The following is a 21,847-nucleotide window of genomic DNA, read 5'->3' as shown; positions in this document are numbered from 1 at the left end:
GCTTAGTGATGTAATTGGGAATTTGTGGGGAGGCATAGCGCTCAGAGGAGCCGAATGGACAAGACTTAATTTCGCACTCTGGAAAACAGTTAAGATTTGATTTTTCTCTAGAATTCAATAGGGATCAGGAGATCTTTCACTTCTTTGCATAATTACACAATATATTTTAAACCCCCCTTTTTGACATTATAGATGTCATTATGCTGTGTTCTAGGCATTTTCAGGAAGAATAGATCAGAAATGCAAAACAAGTTATTAACATCAATTTTCAGTGGCTTCAAAAAGCAGAGAGCTCTGCAAAGTTGTGAATGGAAAAAGAGAGATGAAGACTGGCTTGCACATGAACGTATGGACTGCAGAAAAGTTCTCACCAGCATCAAACAGTGGAAGTTGTTTTTTTCATGTAGTCTGCTATTATTCCCCTCAGGGTGGCCCATGTGGAGTACTGACAGCAGTTCAAGCTTGTGTCCTACAACAGCTTATCTTTGGAGACAGTAACAGGAATAAAGACACTTGGTAAGTCAGCAATTGGCATCAGGGATATTTCCCATACTGAATGAAGGAAAAGATTATCTTCTGCCATCAGCAAGGTATCTTTTTGAGTTTGATGTAGTTGAACCTTTCATTGTTTCTGAAGGAGAAAGAAAGTAGCATATGATTTATTTGTATTTACTTCCCTTTTAGCTGTAGAAATGTAAAGGCTGGCTTTTCATTTGTATAATTACCCATTTGTGAATAACCAAGAACCTCTAAAAATCAAACAGCTTGATTTAAGGCCAATTATTTAACCTTGAGATCCCAAGGAAGAACAGTTTCAAAGAAAATGTAATCAAGGTTTGAAAGACCATGAAATTCATGCAATTTTTGATACTAAGGAGAATCTCAATGAGGGTGTTCAAGTTATAGCTATATTTTTGTTCTTGCTGATATTTTTGATCTTTCACAGCAGAACACCTTAATAGAATTTAAATTCTTTGTATGTGTTTTCTATGTATTTTACAGAAACTTTTGAATATTGATAGCGTCAAAGAAAATTACTTGGATTGCTATTTGGATAACATTAATCTACTTGTCACTTTGCTAAAGAAACAGAGTTTATTCAGTGAAACACTGGAAAATAATATGTAAAAGGACTTAATTTATTACCAGGCCTGCTATATTCACCTTTTGTTTTTAAAAATAAATCAAGTTCATTGCAAAAGAACCATCTCCCAGAGCTTTCCTACATTTTATAGATGCAGTTTGTTCAATAAGAACAACAATATTTTACTGGTATATTTGTTTAAACTGCCACCTCTCATGTTCTGTATGGGTAATAATACACTGACCTCATTGTAGTCAGAAGGAAAGCTTTCAAGCTGAGAATTCACTCAGACTTCATAAAACATCCTTCCAAGGTAGAAGGACCTTCTTGTATATATATATGTAAAAAAAAATTAGCCTTAGATGTCCACTTCCCTGCTTGAAACTATTTGTGACAGTGGCAAGGTTTCTACTGAGTTTTCCTCAGCTTTAGTCGATTGGCATCTAAAGCACAATAATTGCTTGGGCTGTTCTTACAAACAATGGTAAGAAAAAGGCACCAGTAGGCACCGTTGTCCATCTTCAGCACCCATCAAATTACAAGGTGAGAGGTGACAATTAATCAAAGGATTACCAGGTCCTAGTGAGTCCCCACAGGCAGCCAGCTCCAGGTGTGCTAGAGGGTGGGCAGTCCTGAAGTGAGATGGCATGTAAACCAATAGAGACATTGTAAACCATGCTTACAATCTCACTAAATATTGAAAGTTTTACTATTATTGCTACTGTTGTTGCTATTATTAACGGCACTGGTTGCTTTTGGACCTCAATGTAAGGGTTCAGTTGAAGCAGTTGCCATGAATTCATCTATTGAGAATTGTCTGTTCCTGGAAACATTTTAAAGATAAATGGTCTGGATTGATAAAGAGATGGACTCGCTGGTATAATACATGTTTGAAGTGTAATGTCATGTTAATTCTACAATGTTACGTAGTTTAGTTCTTTCTTCTTCCATTCAATTCTTTCAGAACATCGCATCTCATCTAAATAGCCTGCCATTCAGAGACACTTTTAAAATTAGCAAGCAGTACTTCCAAATGTCTTAAAAGTAATTCCAGTACTTCAAGCATTTTCTGTACAATTTAGCCACTACATTTTCAAAGAGTCTCTCTCTGCGCACTTTCATTAGGGAATACAGAAATTATTTATAAGAAAGCTATTGAAGAAAGAAAAATACTAACAGTATTGGGAAAACCTTTTCAAACTTCACAAATATATTCCAGCTGATAATACATCAACTCAGAAAGTACCTGTATCTGTAGAGGGATAGTGCAGTGGTTATCACATTTGTTTTATATGCTGAAGGTCCTGAGTTCAAGGCCCAGTACAACCAGCACCAGGAAATCTCTGGGAGGTTGGACTAGATGATTTCCAGGGGTCCCTTCCAACCTTACTGGTTCTGTGATCTCAGCTGTTGGTTCGCGCAAATATTATCTAGCAAAGCAGTAAGAAATACGTGACGTATTATTGTAATTCAGATTATGATGACAGTAGATTTTTCAAGGCAGAGTCTGGCTCTTGTCCACAAAAAAGAGCTCAGAAACCTCCATAGATTTTTATGACCAAGATCTCCTCAAAAATCACCAACGAGTTATTTCTGATTATAAGAACCAGGAATTTATTTTAGTTTGGTGGACAGGCTTTGATTATCCATTCCATGGTCTTCTTGAGTCTCAGGTCCTCCTTGATAAAAATAAAGATGATAGCCTTTTGCTCTTTCAGCATGATGCAGCAATTGTAAATGTTGTAAAATTATGAGGCACCCAAATAAGTGGGTGAATTGAGGCCAGACTTTTAAGCTATAAGTGTTGCAAATTAAATGAGCTACAGCCTATACTGTTTACTTGGGCATATTTGCCTCTCCTTTTTTTTTTTTTTTTTTTTTTTTTTTTAACTCCTGTTATTCACATTGTTTTAAGGATTTTACTTTTGCATATTTTTTATATGAAAAGGATTGCTGAGGTATGCAGAAAGTCTCCAAGGATTTCAGATTAACAGGTCTTTGTGCACAGAAATACTAGAAGCCTTCAGGCTCCTGAAAATGAATAGGAAGATGGCCTGGTTTATTCATGAAATAAACACATTTTTCTTATGATGTATCTGCCATGGGCATAAACTCTTACTCAAGAAGAAAGGGGAGTCTCAGTGCTTGAAATGAGCACTTTCTTCTTGCTACTGTACCTGAATTTTCAAAGTACTAGCCACTTCCAGACTTCTTCAAGCTTCAAGAAATAATTAGTATGGCTCCTTCTTATTCTGCTACCTCTCTCAAATACATAAATTGGTTGTTGTGCTTCACATGAGTTCCTGAGTGTCTGTAATTAAACACAGCTAAGCTAGGAGACCATTGTGATTATATTCTTTCTAATTGAAACTCTCACCTATTAGTTCCCATATCTCATATCCTTCAGAGGGGAACATTCTCTAAATGAACATTATATTCAAGACAGACATTGAACTTGAAAGGCTGTTTCTTGTTTAGTCTTTTGAATTATTACATCTTTACTCAAATGCTGGAAACAGGTTTTGGCTTCATCTCCCATCCTGGTAGCATTCTCAAACTGATAATATCTGAATTTCAAAGAGCGCCATTCTTGAAGCCACTGGAAAAAGATTCCAGTTCTGCATTCCCAGGGGAAAAGATCTGTTGTCCAATTATTGAGGCAATGCACAGAGTCATGAATGCTTGGTTTTATTCCCAGATCTGCCTGTTCTCCCCCATTTGACTTATGACCTTGTAGTCCTTTATTTCTCCATTTATTTTTTAGAAGTTAGAACAACATGAGGCATTAGGAGACTTCCCAAAGTACAATTTGTATAAAATATATTGACAGTGTTGCTTAAGTGTTTGTGATCAATGGACTATTGTAAACCTTCAGTACATCACTATATATGTGCCAAACCAAGGGTTTAAGTGAAAATATTTCAGAAACAATCGAGTTTCACAGACCAACACTGGGTTAGTTACCTCCACATTTTGACTCAACACTTTGGGACATACTGTATTAAAAAAAGTGATTATTGCAGATGATATTTTAGACAAAGTTTGCTAATAGAGTAAGAACGTTATGCTATAGATTTTAAGACGATGACAGTTAAGAAATTAAAGCTTAGGAAATAAAATATAAAGGCCTTTATAAACTAGAGATCACATATAAATATATAAGTACACATATATGTAAATATATAAAGCAATGCGATAACAGAATATTAAAACAATTTTATTACAGATTTAAGGATTTAATTATTCTGTCCATTATTTGCCAGTACAGTACTGTTCCCTAAAGTACATTTACCTGTATTTTTTCCAACTAGTTATAAATATATATTCTGAAAGACCATCTACTATTTATTTCTTTTAGAAGACTAATTTTCAGTATATGATTATACATCTGTATGTGCCTTCTTTGGTTCTCTCTTGACTTAGCTGATTGTTCTTATTATAATCATTTTTTATGCTAAATAATGCGTCTGCTTCATGCTTTGCACTGCTGCCATGATTCCACTGTTCCCAGTCAAGTTCTTAATTCACCTAGTTTTATATATATAATTTTGTTTCAATCTTTCCGTGTAAATCAGACACCATGTTTAGCATTAATCTTCTAGAAGCATCGATTTTGCATGTAATCTCTTAGATTCATCTATATTACAGTGATATTTAGGCAGAGTATGTAGACGTAAGCTAGCAAGCTTTCATGTGCCTAGCTTTAGTACTCATAGCAGTCTAGCCATCACTGTGAGTCGCATACACTCATCAGGGTCCCCAGATGCACCCACACTGCTGTTAACATCTGAGCTAGCTGAAGTAGGTTCCTTCATATTGCAGTTTTGTCTCTGACTGCAGTAGGGATCTACCCACAGTGCCCAACAATCTAAAGAGGAAGTTTTTCTAGAAATAGCTCTACTCAATGGATGTAATTACCTTCAGTAAGATTCAAGGTACCTACTTATTTGCCTAAAATAAGATTTCAGATATCTCACCCCAGGGAAGATATCCAAAAAGCCCATATTCCATTGGCCGCTTCTCCCTGTTTAGAGTTTTTTAGGCTATGGAGACAGTGCTGAACACAACCATGTCCTCCAATTGCCCATTCTGTCCAATGCGGCGAACTCTTCACACTGCATCCACAGTGAGTACTCTATTGACATCTTTGATTCAGATGCATAAGCCTCAGAAAAAATCTGGAGTTCAAATATACCTTTATATCTAGTGTGTGTCATTAGTAACCATAGTGGTTCCTTGTTAACTTACAGGTTTTTTTTGAATTGGCCTTCAGAACTGCCTGGATCTCTCCCTTGACTATAGAAGAAATTGAGATACCTAATGACAGTTTTCTAAAGCAACTTTCTGGAACCTCATCATTCGGCATTACAACACCTAAATTATTTCCAAGAAAGCAGTTTTGTTCTTTTAGCTACAAACCTGCTATGAATCTGTATATACTGAAATATTGACAGTTTGTTCTCTAATGGTTAAGCTTCTCTGTACATATTTTGATACTTGTCTCTTTCTTGCATTTCTGAACTACAGTAGTCTCCAGCCTTCAGAAGTTCACAGGACCAAGTGCCTCACCATGGCTATTGCAGACATATTATGGCGTGCAGGAGGCAATGAAAAAGCAGTTGTGGCACTGTAAGTAACAGAATTTCTGGTTATTGTACAGTGCTCCCATGATTGCGTCTGTTATATATGTACATAGCTCACAAAATGAATGGTTCTCAAGATGTGTTTATGTAGTCTAAAATGCTTTAGGAAGAAGTATTTTGAAATGCCATTTGTATTGTCATAGGACAAAACAGACAAACTCTGAAATTGCTGTGAACAATCATGTGGTTTTATTGAGGCTAGAATTCCTCCTAAATCTCTTCCCAGATATACTGTTCTGGAAGTGGCATTTTATTCTAGCAGTTCTGTAATGCAAGATATTCGGTTATGACTGGGATTCATTTCGTTTTGCTATAGCTGCCTACTAGTTTCTTATTTTATGCTAAGGTTGCAGCTAGGTTACCTATATACAAGACATCTGACTTTCAGACACCTAAGTTTCACTGTACTGAATCTAACACTGTATTTTTAAGCAAGTTAGCTTTTGTGAGAAGAGATCATTTCTTTTATTAGATCAGCTAAGCTGAAAAATAACAGAGAAGCTTTTGGGCACAGGTTCTTCAAACCTGAAATAAAAGCAACACACTCCAAGACATTTCAATGGACATCTTTAATATTTTCCATCTATGAAAAGTTTCTTCTGCAATGATATTGCACATCTGTTCCTCTGCCTCTATTTTAATCATTGCTGTAATACTCTTTTCCAATAAAAAGTGTTTTTAACACCTTTAACCTATATTTATCCTCTTTCTGTGCATAGAAACTTATAATTCATATTAAACAGACCAAGAATTAGAGCACAGATAAAGTAGGTATTTCATTGATAATAGAGGGGTTTTTTTTAATTTATAACATAAACTTTTTATTTAGATTTTATTTTTTTAAGAAATAGTTAAAAATACTGAACCAAATCCTTGGTTCATCATTCAGTTCATTTAGCATGATAATTTCTCTTTAATGTGCTTTTGATCCTTTTAACATGAACTTTGCTTTTGTTTGAATATCCTTTTTAGGCCATCAGGAAAACAGCAGTTCACTCCCATAGGAAAATACAAAGCAGATGGAATCTTAGAAACTGTAAGGTTCTCTGTAACTCAAAGTGATATTTTCCACATATTCTTTTTGTAACTTTTCTTATTTTAGTATATAAATCTGTTTTCCCTTTCCATAATCTAATATGTTACTATAATAGTGTTTTAAAACCACTGATGTCAAATTATTTAGTTGTGATCCAAAAACCAGGAGGAAATAATAAAATTCTGTAGTGTCTCTGGCACTGAACTGTCCCAGTATCTGTGGACAACTGGGCTCTCTGAAGCCCTTGTTTCCTTTAACTTTCAAGCTTATAAGCAATGCCCACTTCTGTTGGTGTAGAGTAAAAATGGAAGTGGATCTTTTCAAGTTCCTCAGCACAGCCATGAGCATCAAAAGGCAGTATTTTCTTCTCGTGTTTTATACAGTATTCTTTGTCTTCCCCCCCCCCCCCCCCCCACTAACTGCAAATGGCAAAATACTTTCCAGTTATGCCTTTATTTCCATCTAAAGCTTTCCAATGACTTTGTAAACATTTATGCCAAAAGCCAGGCTTTAGTGGTTTAAAGAAATATTACTGGCCTCCTAAATGCAGGAATGGGTGTGTCAAGACAGCGCTTTTCAGAACCAGACAGTTTGGGAACAACTGGAAACAAAAACCTCTATAAATATGGTCAATGCAACACAAAGCTTTGTCTATCATATCTTGCCAAGATATGCCAAGATCTTGCCAAGAGCCAAGATACATTATTTAATTAATATGCTAACTTAATTCTGAGCTGCATGCCACTTCAGAGTTTAGTTAACACCATAACGCTCCCTCTAAGTACTACTGATTGATGGTCATATGGGCATAGCCACAGCGCAAGTAAAGGGAAATCTGTGATGTAGAAGAAACTCCTAATAAAGCCAGGAATATAATCTCGGTTACTTGACCTTTCATTGTGCCATATCTGCAAGACCATCGTTCCTTTCAAAATCAAAAGAGGATAAAATAGAGTTTTGAAGTACAGGCCTAGTCCCATGAACCTTTCTGAACTTTATATTAAAATGTTTTTTCTAATAATTACTTTTTGTCATATAAGCAATGCTTAAAATTGAATCAAAGTGGCCATAAAATAAACTTGCAAAAGGTGAGAAGCAGCATTTAAAGATTCAGAATTTATAAAGTGCTAAGACAGAATATTTTATCAAGTAGCAACAGCCAAAAAAAGGATAGATTTCACTAGCTTTTTATACCATTTCATGTTAGTTGAAGATCTTACCAATCAGATACAAAATTATGGCTACTTTAATTCAACTTTCAGATTACGGAAACAAACTGTTATCATTTCAGTTGCGTTTTTTCTTTCATTTCTTCTCAGCTGATACTATATAGTGCCACAAGATATGAAGATCTAATTGCATTTCTTCAGAAAAATATTCACCAGGTACTGTGTATATGGAAGATATTAAATTTGTTATTGTTCAGCTGCCAGTCTTTCTGTATTTGTCACTCTCATATGATGTTTTCTGAACATTGTTTCAGAAGCCATATGGACATGCCTTGCATTTTAAAACATAGAGCAACAAATTAACTTTTAGCATAAATGAGAATGATTCTTCTTTCAGTTGGATTTGCCTTCTTTAGGATTGGGCTAACAAATGTGAACAACAAGCAAAGTAAATATGGTTCTTTTTTTTTCAGTTTGAAATTGGTCCCTGCGGTTGCATCCTTCTGACTGTGTCTGTCATCTTATCAAGATCTATCAATCTGTGAGTATCTTTGTATCTTTGTTTATTAAACTGCAAAGCGACTAAGCTGTGAGAACGTGAGAAGACAGCCATGATTTACTGAACTCTCTGGTCTTTTAAAAGTATCTTGATGCTTACTCTGATAAATATAGGGAAGTTAATATTTAGATTTGTTCAGTCAATCTTTTTTTTTTTTCCCCCCCTTTTATTTGTTGGTGAGTTTGAGACTGGCCTGTGTATGATTAGTCAAGAGTGACCAATATGGAGAGAGCTATGAACATGGGAATGTAAGATAAGAACAAAGTGGATCAGCCAGATCATCTATTCTTTTTCCTCCTGTCGGTGGAGTGATGTACAGTCACCAAAGCTTATCACATGCTGTTTTAAAAAATTGAAGATTTTGTCATTGCTCTTGAAAAACAGTTTAGGAACCTCATTACTTGATGGATAGAAAACTTCTCAATTCTAGCCTGAATTTAATCATGACTAAATTCAAGTTTGTTTTGTTGTTGTGCTAGTATCTCCCCAACTTATTTGTCCACTTCCTGGTGTTAACAACTTAAGAGTGGCCATGCTGGGTTAGACCAAAGGTCCACCTACCCAGTGGGTCATGGTAGTTGCATATTAAAAGAGTATTAGAGACTGGCTAAGTGTAGAGGGATCTCTACCTGTGAAACTTCTGTCAATAAGCTTAGGGCCTTCCTGAACTGGAGAAAGCAAGTGGACTACGTATTCACTCCCTGAAGAATTTTGTGAACAAACCTACTCAGTGTTCATAAGGACTATACAAGCCAGACTGCCTCAGTTTCCTCTTAGGAGAGACTTTTTCCCCGAAATAGCATACAATGATTAATACTTTTCCATCTTTTTCTGAGTATCTTTTTTTTTGCCAGATACACTGCAGAATTTTTTGACTCATTGCTATCCTGTAATCTAGAAAGATTCAATGTTCTTATTTCTCTTCTGCAATTTCCATCTAATATGTTCTTGGCTGCTGCAAAACTATTTGTTTATCGTTCAAGCATAAATAAGATTTGACCATTCCTTTATACCTCCTACATACTGGCTTGAGTGGCTTCAGTAAAGAAAATATTGGACATAGAATGAATCCATTTGGAATGCATATATGTTATTAGTGAGGTTGTCAGCTGTAGTGTTTATCCATACCACAAGCAAAAATAACATAATTTCGTAGATATTTAATATTTTCCTCTTCATCATTTCAGTACATAACATTTATGCTCTTAGTTCTCCAGCAGAGATTTTCTGATCTCCTGTAGAAGAATTTCTGATCTCCTAGGCAGCTTTGCTTAGTTTTCATTTTGAATCATGATGGTAGCATTATGCATATAATACCCTCTCTCTCTCTCTCTCTCTCTGCATATGTATATATATGAGTGCACACACATACACATGCATATATAGTCGTATTATATGCTCTTAGAGTGACAATAATCATTCTACCTTATCAGATATAAATAACTCCATCTAAATATTAGACATCATGTCTAAAGTAGTTGGCTATGCTCCTTGTATTGTCTGTTGAAAGCAAGACCCATCTAGAGAGCTGTTTGTCACGTACATTAGATACCTGTTTTAGGGTGTGATGAATAATTTGCCAGTAGTGCCCCATTCTCTGCATCAATTACAATGATAAAGAAAGCCTAACATAACTTGGACTACACACCTAATTCTTAGGCGATTACAACTATAAGCATGATAAATCTTGTCTGAGTTTAATACCTGGTGTACTAGTTATGTCGGACTCTCACTTAAGAGGTAGTCATTAAAGTAGCCTCTTTTAAAAGCAAGTTGAAGCGTGCCCAAACAGTGTTGCCATTAATTGTGGTTTTGTACATCTTGCATGTATTTTTGTGCTACTTTGCATCTCAGAGCTGGTCAGAAAACTTTCTTCATACTGTCAATTCCACTTTTGTAAAGAATTAATAAAATTATCTCAAGTGAAAAGAAATATTAAGGTGTTCCTTGACAAGTGTATTTCCAACTTGTATTAACAGCTGTTGTGAAGAGAGCAGCTGCACTTAAAAGCAGCATGGGTTTGGTTTGAGTAGGTGAAATGGTGCTTTTCTTTCTGGCTGCAAGACATTGTCTTGAAAATAGATAGTGACTGAGAACGAAATTTGAGGTATACATTCAGTTGCTCACCTGCTGAGCTTCCTAAAAGCGTTTACAGATTTTTTTTTCTCCTGTTTTTGTTTCTTCCTTTCTTTAGTTTACAGTAACACTGCAGACCGCTCACTTAACTCCCTTTTTACATTCCAACACTAATGAAATGATAATTTTATAGCATTTATCATTATTCCTTTTTTTCTGAGCTACTTAGGGCATGAAGGTCCAATGCTATTTGACTGAGTAACAATATACTTGGCATTTAGCAGAATTATCGAAAGCAGCAATATTCTAATTGCTGTTGATTGCATTGCTTTACTAGCCATTAAATGGTAAACATTTTTAGTAATATGTGCAAGGGGGTTATTTTTCTCATCACCTTTCAATTCTTAACAGATGGTTTATGACAGAGCCAATTTATCATTTGTGATTAAATTCAGGCAAAGCCATCTCAAAGCGAACATGAAAATTCCTTATGAAGCCTATTTACATTTTTCAGTAAATGTCTTTACAGGCCTAGTCCATAATGGAGAACTGTTTATAAAATGTGGTTCTCTTTGGAAGAAGATTCATGACTTTCTCACAGAACCTCATTTTAAAGTAGCATTACTCTTCTAGCTTAGTACTGTATAGTCCATTGCATCAGCTGCAGACCTTTTTTTAAAAAAATAAGAAAATTTTCTCTATCACTGGAAGCAGTGGAATGTGTCTTCAGACCTTTGCATAATTATTTCTTTAAAAGTGCAAACTAAAATTTGTTTATGTAATTTTTAACAATAGGTGAATGCCTATGTCACATAATACTTCTCTTAGGATACTACAAATAACCTCATGGCTCATATCATCAAGAAATATGTACCATTTAGTGGTTGTTACAGGCATTGCAAGTAAGTATTTACATAACTGACATAGTTTTGGATTAATATTTGAAGAGTAGTGGAGTTGTGCTAAGTAATGGAATTTTCATTCAGCAATGGATTTCAGTGGGAGTGTTTTTGCCTGATTTTTTTAAAAGAAAAACAATTTCTAAAAAATTAGAAAATTTCAAGGAAATTTCAGTTTTCCTGATTTTATGTGCATGCTCTATTGAAAACGCTAGAAAAAATATTTAATTTTAGTTGAGAAGTTGAGATATTTTAATTTTTAAATCTTACTCAGATACCTCAGTCTAGGTCAGTTCTGCATCATCTGCCCACAGTGTTGACTGTCTGGGATTCTTTGGTACATTTCTCTCCCATTTATCAAGATCTCTTGTAAGGAAATTGAAGACTGGGGTTGTAATAGTCTTGAACTGTAATTATCACAAAACAGAGCATTTTTGCAAGATACGAAAGTATGACCAACCAGACCAGAGCAAAGCATTTTTGTTTCATGTTACAACGAGAAGACTGGTGTTTTGATTTATGAATATTGAAATATTTCTTTTAATTGGGAATGTTTTTCTCCAATATTTTCTGTTCCATGAATAATTCCAGTATTTGACTTAAGATTTCATTGTAAGATAAAATTAGAAGAAAATAGTAACACATTATTTTATATGATGAGGCAGGATGAATTACTGGTTATAGATAGAACACTGAAGGTGGTCAGGTTTATTAATGGAGGACTATGTACCACTCTCCTGGGACCTGTACGGCTCAGCCCATCCAGAAATGATCTAGAAAGAGTGAAGGATAGTGAGACCACAAGGCTTGCAGATGATACAGACTTGCTTAGGAGAGTCAGATCTGTGAGCAGATGCTCCCCAAGTCTTTTCAGATAGAAGACAGCATGCAATTGTGACCATGTCACGTAGCTCAGGAATGACAGCTGCAGTAGTTGGTAGTGTTCAGACAGATCCAGACTTTTTAGCACCTTCCTAAATCCATGACTAACTTCTAGCAGTTCAGAAAGATCTTGCAGTGCTAACAATGGAATAATCTCATTTATATTTAGCCATCTAGAAGTGATATCTAGTCTCAGTCCTCCCAGTTCCATCTGTAATCAGTGAAAAGAGATAAGCTTCTTTAGGAAAGTCATCCCATCAAAAAATAAGTGTCAAGAAAGGTGGGACAACTTGCTATAGGGACATGCCTATCTTTTTCCTTTAACTTTAGAGGCAGAGAGAATTACTTGCTTAGAGCAGACACCTAACTTCCATCTTGCATGTAATGATTCCTTTTCCTTAACTTTAATTATTTACTGTGCAGATATTCACATCTGAGCTCTCTCTGTGCTCAACAAAGGGAAAAAGATCGTGATTCATTTGACTTAATTTGAATCTCTACCTTAGAATGAGATAAATCATTTCCTGAAATACTTAGTTATCTCCACAGTATGTAAAGAACATCTATATGACCTACTCAGATATAGGCTGTGCATAGTACACATCATGTAGTCAAATGAATTCTGTCTTAAAGTGACTGGTCAATAAAATGGGAGATGAAATTCAACATTAATAATGTAAATTGTTACACATGCTGAACAAAACCAGTCCCAACTATGCTTGCTTAGTTATAGTCTTTAAATCAACTATTATAAGAAAAGGAGGAAATTCTGGCATCATTACTGGTAAGTGTCAGTTCAATTTTCAAAGATAGTCAAAACAGAAATAATGTGTTAGGAATTCAGTATTAAGATAATGAGAATAGAAGAAAAACATGGTAAAATCTTTGTATAAATATGTAATTTTTTCATGTCTTCATCTCGCATGTAGCTTTGTCTTCCTAAATTGGTACACTAGAACTAGAAAATACTGGAAGGAAAAAACAAAGATTGTCATTGATAATGGAATAGTTTTTGTTTAAGGACAGATTAAATCTTTCCTCTTCAGCACTTGAGAGGGGCAGCTTGGATGTGATAAAGTTTATATATCATAGAATCGGTAAGGTTGGAAGGGACCTCTGGAGATCATCTAGTCCAACCTCCCCACTCAGCAGGGTCACCTAGAGCATGGTAGACAGAGTTGCATCCAGGCGGGCCTTGAAGATCTCCAGAGAAGGAGACTCCACAACCTCTCTGGGCAACCTGCTCCAGTGCTCCGTCACTCTCATGGTGAAGAAATTCCCCCTCACCTTCAGGCGGAACTTCCTGTGCTTCAGTTTCTACCCATTCCCTCTTGTCCTGTCACACGGGACAACTGAAAGAGTATGTCCCCGTCCCCTTGACACCCTCCCTTCAGGTACTTCTCCACATTGATAAGATCCCCCCTCAGTCTTCTCCTCCCCAGGCTGAAGAGGCCCAGCTCTCGCAGCCGTTCCTCATAGGGCAGGTGCTCCAGCCCTCAGATCATCTTCGTAGCCCTGCGTTGGACTCTCTCCAGTAGCTCCATGAATAATGGCAAAGTTCAGTAAGGAACTCTCTCTCTAGCTCTCAGAGTTTAAAACCCTGGGAGCAGTCACAGAAATTATCAAGCTTCAATTTTAAAAGAAAATGCAGTATTTTTTATTCCACAGCGTAAGTAACTTGCAGTACTGGAAGCTGTGGTGGCCATAAGTAGGAAGAGGTTCAAATAGGTGTGTGCAAATGGCTGGAAGAGCCATCCATCAATAGCCTTAAACCCATCAGTCTAGATGCAGCCTCTATGTGCTCCATGCTTGTGTTCTGCTTTGATGTGTGCTGCTGGCATCTGCTGCTGACTGGATGCTGGGGTAGACTGACTTTTGGTTTGACTCCGTAATTTTTACATTTTTACTGATTTTTTTTTTTTGCAAATGGAAATTCCAAATTTTAGCTGCATCTATTGGGCAGTTGCTCTATGTCAGTAACACGCAGCTGGGAAATGCAGAGTTTTGCACTGCTTTGTAGATTTTGCTAATGAGTTTATCATATTCCATGTTTAAATGATCATCAGTGGTAGAACGGATAACAAATTGCCAAAGAGGAATGAGAATTCCTGAGGAAGTTGCTCAGAACGTGTTGTTGCTTCTGGTACAGGAAGGAGTGCTAGTGACTAACAATTGTAACTTTTTTTTTTTTTTTTTTTTTTTTTTTTACAACCAGTGTAGAATTAAAAAAATAGTAGCACTGTTATACTAGCTCAGGGGACTAATCTTCCCAAATGTGCAAAATGCATATTAAAATCTTCATGTGGTTAAGAGCCACAAGATATTTTCCATGTATTACAGAGAGACAGAGCTCAGAGGCGGGCTGTAAGCTCCCATGTGGACTTCACTTCATTGCGTATCAGAATGGAGCCTGCGTATGGGGAAGGAGTGAACATTCAGGAGCGTTTCACAGGGACCCAGTAATTATACCTTCAGTAAACACCACTGTCTCACTGAAGTTTCAAAGTATGCTAGAACTGTCGTGCAAATGTTCTCTGCTGGATGCTGTCTCGTCGTCTCTGACACTTGACACCTTCCCCACTGTGCTTACCCATGCAAAACTGTTGCTTTATTGGGTTGTGGCTGTTCCTGATCCATTCAGTGAAAAGCCTTTAAATTTCTGGCTCTAACCAACTAGGCACATTGTCAGTTTTTGTTGCCATATTTTTCTGCATATTTGCAGTAACTTTATTCAATAAAACCATCGTTACTAGGATCCATAAAAACTAAGAACATATTGAATTGAGCAATTGCCTTAATGCAAATTTCTTTGTAGAAAAAACATATTTTGCCATTTTCAAGCCATCCATAGAAGCTAAATAAAATCTCAGCTGAAACACAGAGTCACTGCGTTACTCACAAATGTGCTGACCAGTGCAATCAAAACACCAGTCTCTTTGGTCAGCTTGTGCCAGGATACTTCATCGCTTATTGACAGCAGATCACAAATGTAATTCGACAGTCAGCATTAGACATTTTATATCTTTTCACTTTTTTCTTCAAGGCGTTCCTGTGTGAGTAAAGAAAAAAAATGGCTTCATCTGTGGGAGAAAATAAAAGAGCAATTTAAGGGGTCAAGAGAAGGCTCTTAAACCTGGCCACTTATAAACCTAGGAAAATGAGTCAACCCATGTCTCCTTACTGTGATCCCACAACTCTTTATAACTATCCTGCTGTAGTTCTTTCTCTTCCAGAAATGTCTGCAGCCCCATTTCAAAATGATTTGTGCTCTTTTCCATTTCTAAGCTTAGCAGTTATATTTTTCAAAAGCCGGTACCTTTTTATGAAATGGAATAATTTACACTTTGGTTCCTTTTCAATTTAGGCCTTTTCACACTGAATAAGTCTGTTCTTAATTTCCAAATGTAGTTCTCTGAAATCTTCTACCAATTAATACAATTCATACTAAGGGGAATCATGTGATTAAAGCTATGTTCTTTGCCCTTGAGCACTCACTCTTGATTCCTGTGGTACCGTTTTTCTAAACCAGGGAAGTTAAATTTCCTTCATCTTTTGTGCTAATGTTTCCCTTGGAAAAAACACAAACAGCAAATCATTTTGATAGCTGTCCAGTATACCTATTTCATCTCTAAAAATACCCTTCCTATAATAAATGAAACAGAATTGCAACTTGGCATGCTTTACAGGAGAAAAATTTTGGTTTGTTTAAATTTTGTGTGAGAGGAAAGGTTGAGCTTAAAGGATCAGTGGCTACAATTCCTCTTTTCTGTTCATGGCTCTGCCATGAATTTGCTGTACACAACATCTAGCTTCAACATTTGGAGAACCAGTATACCTAATGTGGGTAAGAACCAGTACACCTAATATGAATAACTTGCTCATCTGAGGAATCTGATTTTTTCAATGTTCCAAGGATCTTGGAAGAATTATGCAGTATATTGTTATCATTATTATGTCCTCTACTATGCTCAGTGTATCTATTTGTCAAGTTGGTTTTGCTTCTGCAACTATATGTCTGGTTGCAAGTCACATTCCAAGAATATTCCTGCTTTAGTCCATTGGCAAACCATTTTTATTATTTTTTTAAACCTGTAACAGTTCTGTGCTCATTCTTCCTACCTTTGCAGGATAATATTTCACTGTGAAATGTACTGTTATATATATATATATATATTATATAGGGACTGTAATAAAGATCAGAATCTCTCTTTACCATATCGACGGTAAGAGTGAGTCACAGTGCAACGTGCCACCTATTACTCCCTAGTAACTTTGCTCATATGTGCACTTACCCAGTAGGGCAAACTAATATGTTCATCCTTGTTTCAAAAAGGAGAAGGTTATCTCATATTTGCTGCGGGGTAAGAGCGTGTATGTGTGCTGCTGCTACAGGTCACACTCTGCTTAGCCTCATGATGACTTTTTTGTTTGCCCGTATCCACACAATTCCTGCTCTACAGGGTTTTCATAGAACAGAGAGTTCATGTGACAAATGGGAAGCTAAAGCCTGTGGGAACTGATTCATCAAAGAGCTTCCAGACTTGCTTAATTCGTTAGACGTGATGTAAGTATGCATGCGAGCACATTGCTTTATCGTGGCCAGAATGATCTACCTCACATCAGACAGGAATCTGGAAACTGACTGTTGACCTTCAACTTCTGTAGCTATGACATTACCTGCTTTTCAAATGTTATTTGCTGGTCTATTCCGTTTTCATGTGGATTATTTCATATTGCTGGAAGGACAGGATAAACGCTCTCACTTCAATATCTATAAACTTTATTGTGATAAATATTCTTAAATGAGTACACTAACATTGAACAAATTTTAGCGTGGTTAAAACTTATTGAAAACCAAGCTGTAGAAGGACTGTCTTTATGCAAAGAGGCAACTTTTTTATTGAGTGATATGTAATAAGGATAATCTTCACAGTGTTCATATATATTACTCATTTTGTCTGTATGCTTGACCAGGTAAATCATTTACTGTAAAATAACCCTGATTCTCACCTGTTACATTACTTTTGAACTCTTTCAATCAGGTAGAACATTCAAAAAGAAAACGATGCTGTGTCAATGTGTAAACTGTAGGTAGAACAGGGAGTCCTCCATGCTCAGCCTGTTTTCTTTAACTGACACCATTTCATGACTCTGGGACAATCTTTAGTCTAGAATTTCCTTGAAATGAACTTACTCTTCTTTTACAATCTGATGCTGTTTGACTGATGAAAAAATGCTTTTTGTGAAAGTAAGGCTTGTCCAGTGGCTGCAGCCACCTACAAGTTCACGTAGAAGATCCAGTCACACAGGGCATACTCAGTTCTTGATGTCAATATATTTTTATTCTGGGTAAGCTATCCTTTCATAAGTGATTTCCTCTCACTTGAGAACTGCTGGAAGACACACAGCAAGGAGAAAATTATATGTGTGAGCAATTTTCACTCTGTTTACAGTATTGTAATATAAATATATGCCATGATGTATTTTACCATTCAATCTTTTGGTGTTTTGAAAAGATAGAGAAGCAGCTATTTTTAAGGAAAACAGCTGTAGATTACCTTACAGTGGGAAAAAAAAACAGCCTAGACCTAATTGAAAAATCCATATTTGACAGTCTCAGACCTCCCCAAGACCTATTTTGTGATTTTACAACATGGGAGAAGTAGGAGATTAAATTTACCAAGAGCAGTGAGAGGACAGCAGATAGGGGAGTTTGTGTGGGATCCAGTCCGTGCTAGGGAAGAAGCGAGCCCTTGTTTGAGTAAGTGAACTTCTGTGCCTGCAGCTGGATAGATTGCATGCAATTCATAATTTTCAGAATCTTTCATGTCTTTAGTGCTCTGGTGTGTGAATAAGGTAGAGATCCTTCTAGCTGAATGTTCATTGGAAAGATACTACTTCTGTTAATGTAGAACCTCAATGAAGCACAGATTGTAGCTTCAACAGCCCTTACTTCATAGGTTCAAAAGGCAATAAGCAAGGCAGATGGTTTGAAAGAGGTTAAACTTTTTGTTTCAATGAAAGACAAGAAAAAAAGAGAATGATAATAAATGAGACAACCTTAGCAATGTTCTAAGGAAGGTATGAGAATTAAGTCTGCAGTGATGGTGTTTATATTCTATAAAAGTGGATATACAGTGGAATATATTGATGCAGGAAGTGTCACTTTATACTCGTTGAGAGAGGATCCAAGGACTCAAGAATAAAGCTATAGATGGGAATAGTAGAGTGGAGTTTTGAAGATAAGATGAAGGAAAGAAGAGAAAGGTCTGAGGCAACCCATGTATGTAGGCATCTGTCAAATAAAGTCTGAAGATAAGATAAGGAAGCTATATATCCTACTAGATAAGGAATGTAACTCAGGAGGAAGAAGAGGAGCTGAATTAGGTTTGAAGAAGTTTGCTGCACTAAACAACAGAGAACAAAAGTTAGTGGTAAGAAACTGGAAAAGATTAAACCAATTTCAGCAAAAAGGGGAAGAATCAAGAAAATCTTGAGGATCTGGGTTATTGTATGCAGACATGCTCTACATTTGGCTAGATATCAGATGAATAGAATGGGGAAGAACAGAATACAAAAAAATAATGAGAGAAGAGCTGAGATTCAAACAAATAACAGAAATGCACATGTGACTGTTAACTCCTTGTTAAGAAAGTTCACAGAACAGAGAAGTGCACTATATGCTAGGAGGAAGGATATTTGGTGTGTTTATGCAAGACGAAGATTCCTTACAGGAACAGGGGTACAAAATCCAGAATGTCCCCCATAATATCTCCTGGAACAGATCAGAATAAGTCTGTGAAGCTGAGTAACATGCCTAAAGAGAAGGAAGCTTAGTTCATTCTCTGAAGAATTTTCTGATCCCTAAAGAATGAGTGTAAAGGAATGAAAAAAGTGTGATGATCAACAGATATCTCTAGCAGTGTTGGTCTGAAGTGTCCTGTGGATGTCTCAGGATGGGAAAAAGATGGACCTTTTCCTTTTTTTTTTTTTTTTTTATTAAACACATGAACTCCATCAGAATGTTTGGGATTCCAAGTTAGGACAGTGAAAAAAAAAGAATTCAGACTAAGAAAATGAAGAAGATTCACAAACCCTCACTTAAATATACTGCAGTTAAAATTTATAGTAGAATAAGTTTAGATAAACATGGATAAAATAAATGTTAAGGTAATAATAGCAGGTTAGAGTGTGGATATTGAGAGGAAAGAAAGTACTACTATTGATTGGAAATATAACCTTCCACTGTCTGTATCTGTAGCTAATGTATAGAAATTAGAGAGGATGATAAAGATGTTGAAATGGCCATCCTTAACTCACCAGGGAAATTATGTGAAGTCAGAGAAATATAATCAAGATATTTCAGATACATGTATACTAAGGTAGGGAAGCTGAGCAACAAAGTGGAAGAACCAAAACTGTTGAATCATACACAGATTAATTTAGATATAGCAGAAACAGAATAGAAGAGGAGTTCTAATAGGTACCAAAGGATACGTGAAAAGGAAAATATTGATGAGATAGCATTGTGTGACAGTTACATAAAGAAATTGAGTATGAGATTGTAAAGTAATCCAGAAAGATAGCATGGACAAAGGGGCATCAGTTTGGTTCACAATAATTCTAAGAAAATAATGTATATAAAATAATATAAAATTTATATTGTTGATTCTAAGATCATGTTTGGGCATCTGTAATATTTTTTAAGTGAGAGGTACTGCAGGAATTGAGAGACTGGGGGAGACTTTAACTTTCCAAACATTCTTTGAAGAAAAATGCTATTAACAATGTAATAGTCCATGGATATCGTCATCAGACACGTGCTGTACAAATATGTGATAATTCTAGTTTCATTTTGATTTGGTAAAAGTGAAGGCTTTATTGGAGAACTAACTGTAGAAACTAACCTTGACTAGAGTCATCAGTAACTGATTTAGTTTAGATTAAGTGCAGTATTTATCAGTAGTTAAAAATCATTCTCAATGTATCTACTAGAGTATTTAAGTAAAAGAGAGTGATGAACGATGCAGAATATCCAGCGCACAATACAGAATATTCTGTGCTGCCAACCCCTGGTTTTTTTTTGTAGTCAGTGGGAAGACACAGTTAAAAACACACTATAAACACTGTGGATTTAGCCCTCCCCGTTGACTCCGTCAGGTACTGTTCTTACTGCCCTGCACCGTGGTCAGTTAGTATTACAGTTTCTTTAAAATTACTAGGCATTTAATCCAATGCATTCAAGTAGGCCTGAATATTACTCAATTTTTGTTGTTGTTAAAAAGGTATACCTTGAAAAATCAAGGAACTAGTGAGAGACATGGAAAACCTTTAGTTAAACTGAAAAAAAAAAGTTGTAAATGATCAGAATAACGTTATTTAGTGGAGAGATAATGAAAGGATTTTTTGTTTGTATTTGATGTAATACCACATGAAAAATCATTTTCCAAAGTGAAGATGAGAGATCATTTAAAAGGTGTAATAAAGAAATGGAACAGAGTGGAGATTGAAATGCAGAGAAAAGAGCTGTCAGTGTGGGGAAGATTACTGATAGAGTTCATCAGTGATTGATCTGGATCGCTGATGGAATTAAATATAATTAATATTCCATTCAGTGCTGGAAAAAGGGAGGAGTGTGCTACTGAAATATACCAATGACTCAAAGTTGGAAGGCACCATCCAGAGAAAGAATAGTGTTGTACAAAAAGAGTTGGCCTTCATGATAAGGATAATAAAAAAAGGATTTCTTTTAACTGCATGAAGTACAAAGTCATGCAAATAGAGACTACTCATTGCTGTTGTGTGAGGGTTCACAAGTTATAAATGTCAAGATAAGGAGCTGAGAACAAGCATACCAGCATAAGTAATTTTAGGAGGTGGAGAAATATTAATAGATTGTACGAAAACTGGTGTGTCCTCACCAAAATATCGTGTCAAATTGGTTTCACCCATTAAAACTGGGAGAAGTACAGAGAAAGACAAGATTGTAGGAATGAGAAATCTGTCTTATAAAAGAAAGCAAAAGTGTTTATCTTTTTTAGCCTGAAAAAAACAAATTTTGATAGGGGATATGACTATTCTCTAAATATGGAAGGGTGGCAGGGTAAATAAACAAGAGCGACCAAGAATAGTTATTTAATTGAAAGAACAGCATTAGGTCAAGAATAAGCGTTTATCAATAAGCTTAGTGTGTGACTCCATAAGCCTAGTCAAAGTTTAGACGAGATTTCAGCTTCCTAAACTACCACTTTAAAAAATTATGAAAAGCCAAGAAAGTAATTAAGGAATGTTGTGATTTTCTGTGAAAGAAAGTAACTAGAATGGCCAGATTTTACCTGCCAGATAGAGAGAACAGCATCTTCCTTTCTTCCCCCTGTTTCCACACTCTGCTTTATCCCTGTGGCTATTGCTGTAGTCCACACCAGACCTAATACGAAGTGTATTGTTCTGATGAGGATCTGAAATATAGGCATTTAATTGCCCCTCAGTTCCATAAGAC

The 21,847-nt window shown here is 36.1% G+C and overlaps 1 protein-coding gene across 2 annotated transcripts in view; it reads left to right on the top strand.

Moving 5' to 3' along the window:
• The window catches only part of MINDY4 (MINDY lysine 48 deubiquitinase 4), an 83,627-nt gene that overhangs the window by 29,903 nt on the left and 31,877 nt on the right, over positions 1 to 21,847 (top strand). For both annotated transcript variants that reach the window (XM_062568751.1, XM_062568752.1), the window contains exons 9-13: positions 428 to 516; positions 5,612 to 5,713; positions 6,700 to 6,763; positions 8,083 to 8,148; positions 8,406 to 8,473. In XM_062568751.1, the coding sequence (XP_062424735.1) occupies positions 428 to 516; positions 5,612 to 5,713; positions 6,700 to 6,763; positions 8,083 to 8,148; positions 8,406 to 8,473 (389 nt within the window). The remainder of the gene's footprint in view (positions 1 to 427; positions 517 to 5,611; positions 5,714 to 6,699; positions 6,764 to 8,082; positions 8,149 to 8,405; positions 8,474 to 21,847) is intronic.

The sequence above is a fragment of the Rhea pennata genome, chromosome 2 (genome assembly GCF_028389875.1).
Source record: "Rhea pennata isolate bPtePen1 chromosome 2, bPtePen1.pri, whole genome shotgun sequence".
NCBI lineage: Eukaryota > Metazoa > Chordata > Aves > Rheiformes > Rheidae > Rhea > Rhea pennata.
Note: the sequence above shows the minus strand (reverse complement) of the source record. Positions and strands in the feature narration are given on the sequence as shown.